Raw genomic sequence first — 10,523 nt, forward strand, 5'->3', positions numbered from 1 at the left:
TGCATAAAGTTCAAAAATCATCTTTTTTGTTTACTATTTTGGATAATTCAATATAATTCATGTGAAACAATGTTTATTTGCCCTGCGGATTCCCAGAATGAAGGGGAGAGTAAGAACCCCCTGCACCCCTGCACCCCGTCTCCCTCACTTCTTGTCCTGCCCCCACATATCTACTCACTCACTAAATCCTATCACTGTCTCCAAACAATCATTTCTCCCCTAAAGTTCTGCTTCACTCTCTCCTCATATCACACACTGACAAGTGACTATTAATTCCCATTTCTCTCCAGTCCATAATGAATGCTGTCACTAAGCTCGTGTGCCTTAGCAACCATTCCTCTTGTGCCAGTCTCTGCATGCGGATTCCGCTGCTTTTCAGAATAAAATTCAAAACTGTCCCCAATTCTTCTCCACCCCTCACTGAACGGCCCCTCAGCTCCTCTCTCATTCCCTCCTCACACTCACACTCACACTCAAGCCTTTGCTTGGGCTGCTCCTTCACTCCCACTTTCTTCTCTTATGAGCGAGACAATGAGAGAGCAGTGGAAATGTGAAGGCTGTACATGAAGTAGCCCGAGTGTGAGCTCATATACTGTTATACAACAAGGGCAAGTAATGGGGCCCACCAGCACTGTATCTGGGCACATAGTGGCCAATGGCTTCCAACAGGAGCTCTTGTGACTTTCTGTTTTTTTTTGTCTTTGCAGATGTTTTGTCTTTTTGCAGCAGTTCTGCTTTCAGGCTCCACTTCCCCTTTGATTCATTAACACTTACACTGCATCTCACATCAGTCTTGTGACTCCCCAAATCTCTGAGCTTCCCCCCATCTTCCCCCCATCTGGCCTGGCATAGATTCAGTGCTAAATGCAATTCCCAGTGCCACGTCCCTCACCTTCCTGATCTTGCCCATCCCACACCCTAAGTCTCATGCCCCTTCTGCTTTTAGATTGCAAGCTCTTTTGGGCAGGGCCTTCTTTCCCCCTTATATAGGTGCAGTGGCGTAACTAGTTGTTACTGGGCCCCATAGCAAATTCAATTTAGGGCCCCAAAATATTTATAAGTTGGCCTATTTTACCAAGATATATTAAAATTGCTAATTAATTAGGGTCTCACTGGGCCCCCTACACTCCTGGGCCCCCCTGCAACCGCAGGGTCTGCTTCCTCTATAGTTACGCCCCTGTATAGGTGATTGCTTGTGTATAAATCTCTTTGTTCTGTATGACAATGAGTATCATGGGGTGGTTAATGGAACAGGTAGGGGATAATGTAATAGAAATAACAGCTGCTTGGTTGCTCTTAGTTACAAGACCCAGTGTAAATGTGGTGACTTGTATTGCTCACCCTGTTAGTCATATGCACATTCATGTAATACACATAGATATATTGTATATAACACACTCCAGATATTGCTGGGCCACTGCCTGCTTTATTCTAACTGCACTTGACTGACTCAGACTCGTTTCATAGTCATGAATATCTTGTAAATTATATCCTAAATTATAAACGGTGAGTAGTGATGTCATCAGTTATAAACGGTGCGTAGTGATGTCATTTTTGTCACATGACTCATTAAAACGTGTGTATTATAATAAATAAAGTACCCGTTATAAAATATGAGGATATAAGAAGTCACCTCGGAGTTCCATGACCTTCACCCTCGTACTTTTATATGGTCACGGAACTCCTCGGTGACTTATAATATCCTTATATTTTACAATAGGGGCTACTTTATTTATTATATATACTTTACTTCCTGTCATGTGACCTCCTTCCCTCTTCTCTCTAGGTAGGTCCCTGTGTCAGTGTAACCAGAATTATATTCCCCTTCCTGAATACTCTGGTCTAACCTGTTAAAGAAACAAACACTCGCTTTGCTTGTTGAAATGTGTTTAATACAAACTGGAGCTGAGAGGCTGCCCTCCTGCAGGTGCCTCCTGTTCCTATCAGGGAACTGTACTATGGCAGTTGCTGGGGTTGAAGAGGGGGTAAGGGGTGTTTTTAAACATCAGGATTTTCCCTGTTTGTGGCTCTGAAAATACTCCCTGTGCCTGTTGTTTTGTACTAAATACATCCCTCCCAACTGGGCTGTTTTTTGACTGCTCAACCCGCAGTCCCGGATTGTTACTGAAATCTCCCGACTTTCTCTTTGATCTCCTGCACTGAACAGCCAGAAAAAGATACAAAGTTTCTAACTTAATTGACTTTTTGGCAGAGAGCCCAGAATATGTGACAGCTCCACTTAGATACATTTGTAACAATTTAAGATAAGCAAAGAAGCAATTGTAACAATTTAAGATAAGCAGGTCCCTTAGGGGACATGTGACTTGCAACTTAAAGGGCAATTCACCTTCATTAGTAATAACACATAAAAAACACAGAAATGTGTTCAAACTTTCATTACCTGCCAAATTTTGTAAATTGAACGTGGTAATTAGGGGGTGTGGCCACACAATGGGTGAGGTCAAAAACATTTTGGCAAATCTTTTTGTCCCTCTTTCTAAAATGTTGGGAGGTGGGTAAATATATTGGCAACAGGTACAAAGCTGAAATATGTTGGTGACAATGTGGATGTAGATTATTACATGGGAGATAAGCTGGAAGGGTTTGTATTGAGCACATCAGGGACTCCCCATTGGCAGGTTCTTCATGGCTTGTAGCCAAAGACCAGCAGGAGGGCCACACACCAGGGACCCACAGCTGCTCCATGTTTCATACTGGATCCATCATTCTTCTGCCCCATTGAGTCTGGGTCATCTGTACAGAGAGAAATGAGAATCAGTTGAATCAGAGCATTAAGGGTGGGTAAGGAAAGAGCCCATTTGTGCCAAAGGGAAAAAAAAATACAAAAAATCACATTAGGGGAGATGGGGTGAAAGGCAGGAGTGGAAGATGAAAGTTGGGGCAGAAAGAAGGGAAGATGATGATAATAGAAACCAAGAAAAGAAGTTGATAACAACTGAGAAAGCTTGAGCTGTGAAAGAGACTGTTATAGAGATCTATGGAAAATGGAGTAACAATGAGGGCTCTTACCCAGGATTCTTAGCGTTACAATCAGTGACTCCCTCTTAGTGCCATACTGTATGGAGCAGATATATATCCCAGTATCCTCTCTGCTGACATGGCTCAGTGACAGAGACGCGTCCCCTTTCTGTAGTTTCTCCTCACTGATTGGAGTACTGTTGGGTTGAATGTAGGTTTTGTTCAGAAACAATATGGAGACTCCGTCCTTAGTCCAGTGGACAGTGAGTAGTCCCAGTTGTGCAGGAGGTTTAGTTGTGAAGTTGCACCATAAAGTGACATTAGAACCAACCTGGGCCTCTTCATGGTGAGACTTGTCCAAGTGCAGTTGGGTTGAGTTTGTAGGTGTCTGGTCTGCAGTCACAACTACAATAACACAAGGCACAGATTCAAGGCAAGTCATTGAACCCCGAGTAATAGTGACCATAATATTATATCATTTAATGTCTGGTACAAAAACAAATATCAACCATCAAGTTCAGAAAAGCTAATTTTAGTGCCTTTAGGGGCTGCCCTTCAGAACATGGATTGGGGCATTATTTGTTCAGCTAAAAACACAGAACAGAAATGGTTGTCCTTAAAAATGATATTTAATTGTTACTGTTTTCAATTCATTCCCTTATGTAGAATCATTAAGAATCACCCTCTGTGATAGAAGTAAAGAAGATAATAGGAAAGAAGAGAAAGGCATTTAATAACTACAAATCTGTTGGGACAGAAGCTGCATTTAATGACTATAAACACTGTAATAAATGTTGTAAATCAGGCAAAGAAAGGAAATGTGGAGAGCATTGCGGCTGAGGCTAAGGCTAACCCCAACAAGTTTTTTAAATCTATTAATAGTAAAAAGATGCAGGTTGAGAGTGTTGCTCCATTAAATAATGGTACCAGTCTGGTTGTAACAGATACAGAAAAGGCAAATGTGTTAAATCAGTTCTTTTCTTCAGTGTATACAATAGAGGAGTGTGAGCTCCCAGGCTCACTTTATAACTGCACTAATGGCTCAGCTCAATCTAGTCAGTGGCTGACTCAGGAAATGATTCATAAAGCTTTAACGGGTATGTAAAGGCAAAAAAAATAAAATCCCATTTTTCCTTTCTTTAATGAAAAAGAAACCTATCTCCAATATACTTTAATTGAAAAAATGCTTACCGTTTTTATAATAAACCTGACTGTATGCAGTGAAATTCTCCCTTCATTTAGTGTTGTGGATAGGAATTGTCAGACTGTCCCTAACTGCTCTGCAGGGAAACCATCATACTTATGAACAGAAGGGGGAGGAAGCAGCTTTGTTTGTTTCCCTGTAGAGCAGTCGGCGACAGTGTAGAGATTTGTATTGGATTCTATTTTTGCCTTTACATCCCCTTTACTGTTTCCAACTCCAGCTGCAGGGACAAAGATCATGGAGCCAGATTTAAACAGATAAACTGGGATTCTATTTGGAGGATTATTTTGCTGCAGCCACTGGTTCTGCAGAGTTGGAGAAAGTTTGTATTAAACAATACAAAAACTATAAAATCCACATTAGATTACATGACAACACAGGACCCAGTGCAGTCTGTATATTCTGATTATTAATCAGTCTTGTGTATCGCCTTCTGGCAGATATTATTTGACTTATTTGCTGTTTTGATTTATGTTTTGATCATTTATGGCGATCAATAAGCAGCCCAGACCACACTGAGCATGTGCACAGTCTTGGTCTTGCAAGGTCTTGTTATAAAGTTACAAGATGGTGACCCCCCGTGGCCAACTTTGAAAGCATAAATCATTTGTTTGATTAGGCCTGTGGTGCAGTAAGTTCATGTTTATATTTAGTATACAAAATACAGCATTTCTAGCCTTATTCTATTTTACATTATACTTCCCCCAAAAATCTCCTAACCCTAAAAATTAATGTAAACAAGGTGTCAGGGCCAGATGGCATACCCCCCCCCCCCCCCGGGTTCTAAGAGAGCTTAGATCAGTTTTAGATTTTCTCAGATTCACTTTCATCTGGTATGGTGCCTATGGATTGGAGAAAAGCTGATGTCATTCCAATATTTAAAAGGTGATTACGATCTCAGCCTGGCAATTATAGGCCAGTAAGTCTGACATCTGTGGTGGGCAAATTATTTGAAGGCTTGTTAAGGGATCACATTCAGAATGTTGTCCTAGTCATTATGAGCAGCAATCAGCATGGCTTTATGAAGGATAGGTCATGTCAGACTAATTTGATTGCTGTTTATGATGAGGTAAGTAAGATTCTGGACAGTGGGGGGGCAGTAGATCTATTTGGATTTTGTGGGAATACGTTGCCCCACAAACGACTGCTTTCTAAACTAAGGTCTGTTGGGCTTAATGAAGGCGTTTTCACTTGGATAGGAAACTGGCTACAGGATCTATAACTATGAATATTTTCATTCATCTAAGTCATGGTATATCTAATATAAGTAATTAAAAAAACTTGAAAACATAAGTATACAGGAAACCCACTCATACGGATCAATATCTGTTGTTTGATTCCCACCATCCACAGGAACACAAACTGGGTGTCATTAGAACTCTGCACCACCGGGCAGAACACATAGTAGGTGAAACATAGTCATCTCATAGCTGGAGTGTCTGAGAAACTCAGGAGGATTTTCAACAAACACCACGTCCCTGTGTTTTTCAAACCTAGCAACACACTGAGACAAAAACTGGTACACCCAAAGGATCCAACTCCTAAAGAAAAACAAAGTAATGTGGTATATGGAGTCCAGTGTAGTGAGGAGAGCACAGATTTATACATTGGGGAGACAACTGCTCACCAAGCGAATGGCTCAGCACAGGAGGGAGAACTCTACAGGGCAAGACTCCGCTGTCTTTCTACACCTAAAAGACAAGGGACACTCCTTTAAAGATAACAAGGTCCAAATATTGGATAAAGAAGATGCTGGTTTGAACGAGGCGTGAAAGAGGCGATTCATGTCAAGCTGGAGAAACCATCCCTGAGGCGGGGGCCTTCGACACCACCTGTCTGCTACATACAATGTGTTCTAACATCTGTACCCCGGCGGATTCAGAACACGTCACACATCCATTCATACAACTCTCACAAGTAACAGCTGTATCTAGGAGTCACATGACACATTGGATAATCCTATCACAGTAACTACACACAATCTACACCTCTGTGAGTTTCTTCAGATGTCACCTCTCTGAAGAGTTACAATGTGCCATTGTGATTGGATTAGTGGAAGAGTTTATATGCCGAGAACTTCCCACACCAGTCAGTTGTACTGAAGAAGCTGCTCGGATGTGAAACGTCTTCATTGATTACTCAGCAAGTCCAGTTGTTTTTTAAATTACTTAGATATACTGTAGCTACAGGATCAGGTACAGAGGGTGGTTGTTAATGGGACATTCTCTACTTGGAGTAAGGTTCTTAGTGGGGTCCCCCAGGGCTCAGTATTGGGGCCACTTTTATTTAACTTGTTCATTAATGACTTAGGGGAGGGTATTGTAAGTAATGTATCAGTGTTTGCAGATGAGACAAAACTATCAGCCCAATTAATTCCATCCAGGATGTGGCACTTGCAACAGGATCTTGACTAACTGGCAATCTGGGCAGCTAAGTGGCAAATGAGATTCAATGTTGATAAATGTAAAGTCCTGCACCTGGGATGTAACAATATCCACTTATACCCTTAATGGGACTGCACTAGGCAAATCCATAATGGAGACGGAGCTTGGAGTCCTTGTAGATAATAAACTTGTCTGTAGCAAGCAATGCCAGTCAGCAGCATCAAGGGCAAATAAGGTCTTGACTTGTATTAAATGGGGCAGAGAGTCACGGGAGGAGGGGGTCCCACTGTATAGAGCACTGGTAAGGCCCCATCTAGAATATGCCCTACAGTTTTGGTTTAATGGTACAGTTTGCAGATACTTTCATGACTTTGTCTTTCAAATGACATTAAAATGGCGTAAAAATGACATTTTAATAACATTTTCTGCCATTTTAAAAATGGAGTAAAGCTCAGTATAATATACATGTATCAGATCAATCATTTCACACCTCTTGTAGGTGCCCCATTGGGGAGGTATTATGATATTAATAGAGATAAGCATCTTATAGTCAGGACACAAGTTTCTGTCTAACCCCATAGCAGACCTCCCAACTGTCTCGTTTTCAGCGGGACAGTCCCTTTTTGACAGCTCATCCTGCAGTCCCGCGTTGGTACTGAAAAGTCCAGATTTTCTCTGCACTGAACAGCCAGAATAAGAAACAACGTTTCTAACTTAATTGGATTTGGCAGAGAGCCCAGAACAGCCAGCAAGTTCAACTAAGATCCTTTGTAACAATTTCGAGATAAGCAAATAAGTAATTGTAACAATTTAGATAAGGAGGTCCCTTAGGAAAAGTTAGACTCAAAGCAATTCACTTCATTAGCAAAACTGTAATAACTGGAAAAAAAAACCACAGAAATATGTTCAAACTTTCATAACCTGCCAAATTTTGTAAAATGAACATGGTAATTAGGGGGAGTGACCACAGAGATTGGCGCTACACCCGTCAACTTTTTTTAGCCCTCTTTTTATTTCCAAAATATTGTTAGGTGTAAAAGCCTCATTAACAAAACAAGTAAAACACTGATTAAACAAAAATACGTGTATTTTATACAATTTTATATATAAACAGTTTTTACTCTTGTGTTATTTTACTAGTTTTAGCTTAATGAATGAGCCAATATTAGCAATTTGAGTGAATATATTATCTAAAGGGAAAGTAAAGCCCCCCAGTCATTTAAACAGCAATTAGAGACACTTGACCTAAGATAATAAAACATTTCTGATACACAGTAACACAGTAACACAGTAACATAGTAACATAGTAAATAAGGTTGAAAAAAGACACACATCCATTAAGTTTAACCTTTGAACTCTGTTTTAACCTTCCTAACTGTCAGTTGATCCACAGAAAGGTAAAACCACTAATACAAATCCCTATATTATGCAAAACAGCATTTCTTGTACTTAGAGCCTCACATCTTGTATTTAGAAGTGGAATTACACAAACATTTAGGCAGATTTAGAAAGCCCAGGTTATCCTTAAAAAATGATGTATAATTTTCCCAGGTAAATAAACCCCTCCCCCAGAAATTCCAATTTTATGTCTGACGGACAGGTGCATTAAGAGTTAAAGACAAATTCAGAAAAAGTGTCAACTAGTGACTCCAGTGTATATATCAGCTGTGACCCATGAAAGAGCAGTCCCAACCCAGACAACTGATCCAATGATCCAGTACAATCTCATGATCAATGATCCAGTACAATCTCATGATCAATCATCCAGTACAATCTCATGATCCAATGATCCAGTACAATCTCATGATCAATGATCCAGTACAATCTCATGATCTAATAATCCATTACAATCTCATGATCCAGTACAATCTCATGATCCAATGATCCAGTACAATCTCATGATTCAATGACCCAGTAAAATATCATGATCCAATGATCCAGTACAATCTCCTGATCTAATAATCCAGTGCAATCTCTTGATCCAATGATCCAGTACAATCTCATGATCCAGTACAATGTTATGATCCAATGATCCAGTACAATCTCATGATCCAATGAACCAGTACAATCTAATGATCCAATGATCCAGTACAATCTCATGATCCAGTACAATCTTATGATCTAATAATCCAGTACAATCTCATGATGCAGTTCAATCTCATGATCCAATGAACCAGTACAATCGCATGATCCAATGATCCAGTACAATCTCATGATCAATGATCCAGTACAATCTCATGATCCAGTACAATCTCATGATCTAATGATCCAGTACAATCTCATGATCAATGATCCAGTACAATCTCATGATCAATGATCCAGTACAATCTCATGTTCCAATGATCCAGTACAATCTCATGATCCAATGAACCAGTACAATCTCATGATCAATCATCCAGTACAATCTCATGATCCAATGATCCAGTACAATCTCATGATCCAATGATCCAGTACAATCTCATGATCCAATGATCCAGTACAATCTCATGATCAATGATCCAGTACAATCTCATGATCCAGTACAATCTCATGATCTAATGATCCAGTACAATCTCATGATCAATGATCCAGTACAATCTCATGATCAATGATCCAGTACAATCTCATGATCCAATGATCCAGTACAATCTCTTGATCCAGTACAATCTCATGATCTAATGATCCAGTACAATCTCATGATCAATGATCCAGTACAATCTCATGATCAATGATCCAGTACAATCTCATGATCCAATGATCCAGTACAATCTCATGATCCAGTACAATCTCATGATCCAATGATTCAGTACAATCTCATGATCCACTACAATCTCATGATCTAATAATCCAGTACAATCTCATGATCCAGTACAATCTCATGATCCAATGATCCAGTACAATCTCATGATCCAATGATCCAGTACAATCTCATGATCCAGTACAATCTCATGATCTAATGATCCAGTACAATCTCATGATCAATGATCCAGTACAATCTCATGATCTAATGAACCAGTACAATCTGATGATTGACACAAAGTTGTTACATTATGAAGGAGTCCAGTTAGGGGACAGATGTTCCAGTAAATATGGACTATCACTTTGGGGTATTTCAGCCATTATTTTATATAGAGACACGGGGTAGAGGAACTTACCCACAAACACCACTAAGATGAGGGGGAAGCTCAGCAAGTGCCGCATGTTCAGCCTGGAATGTCTCAGTCCCTGGTACTTGGGATTCATGTGAGTCGCCCAATGTAACTGCCACTTATTTATCAGATAAAACACATGTGAGGGGGGGTCCGTCATTATTTGGGGGGGGGGTATCACATGAGGGAAGATTAGATGCAGAAATATTTGATTCCAGGAGAGCAAAACAAGTGTGCTCATGAATAAACAATATTTTAGTCTATAGAAGGAGGATTGCTGGCTCCAGTGTGTCCTGGTCATTAAATGGTACTGCTGTAGATTCCCTGGAGTCTGTGTCACACTCCCGAAGTACATATATCATAGAGAAGAAAGGAATAAACAGCTTCAGGCAGTACTTAATAAACTGCAAGTGTTCATTTATTAGCAGTGTGCAACACTACATGTTTCGGGTACAAACTGTTGCACATCAATTATAAAAGGCCCTAACATTCACCATCCCACCAAAGGTACAGAAATTCCCTTAAAAACTTTTGCTACCTGTAGTAGTACCCACGTTGTCTATACATTGAAATGCCCTTGCGGTATGTTGTACATTGGTAAAACCATTAGGTCCGTGAACACACGGATCAAAGAACATAAAAACACAATCAGAAATTTTGCACTAGATACGTACACTGACACTTCAGTATCAAGACATTTCTCTGAGGCTAAGCACCATGTGAGTCAGTTGAAATGGAAAGTACTAGAAGTTGTTAAAAGACCACAGAGAGGAGGCAATTGGGATAAGTTATTGCTTCAAAGAGAAGCATGGTGGATAGAAAAAATGG

General features: G+C 40.1%; 1 protein-coding gene across 1 annotated transcript; it reads right to left on the reverse strand.

The window, feature by feature from the left end:
- Window positions 1-1,870: 1,870 nt before the first annotated feature.
- On the reverse strand, window positions 1,871-9,809 carry LOC108703913 (V-set and immunoglobulin domain-containing protein 1). The gene is made up of 3 exons (XM_041576167.1): window positions 9,702-9,809; window positions 3,031-3,384; window positions 1,871-2,754 (listed from the first exon to the last, which is right to left on the reverse strand). The coding sequence occupies exons 1-3, from the start codon at window positions 9,787-9,789 to the stop codon at window positions 2,645-2,647; spliced, it is 552 nt and encodes a 183-aa protein (XP_041432101.1). The 5' UTR covers window positions 9,790-9,809; the 3' UTR covers window positions 1,871-2,644.
- Between the last annotated feature and the right edge of the window lie 714 nt (window positions 9,810-10,523).

The sequence above is a fragment of the Xenopus laevis genome, chromosome 9_10L, assembly GCF_017654675.1.
Source record: "Xenopus laevis strain J_2021 chromosome 9_10L, Xenopus_laevis_v10.1, whole genome shotgun sequence".
Taxonomy (NCBI): domain Eukaryota; kingdom Metazoa; phylum Chordata; class Amphibia; order Anura; family Pipidae; genus Xenopus; species Xenopus laevis.

Excerpts from the sequence above, each read along its gene's own strand:
- LOC108703913 (XM_041576167.1), bottom strand. The coding sequence starts at position 9,789 with ATGAATCCCAAGTACCAGGGACTGAGACATTCCAGGCTGAACATGCGG. Across the intron at positions 3,385-9,701 it reads CATCTTAGTGGTGTTTGTGG|TTGTGACTGCAGACCAGACA; the intron begins GTAAGTTCCTCT and ends GTGTTATTGTAG. Across the intron at positions 2,755-3,030 it reads TGTAACGCTAAGAATCCTGG|ATGACCCAGACTCAATGGGG; the intron begins GTAAGAGCCCTC and ends CTCTCTGTACAG.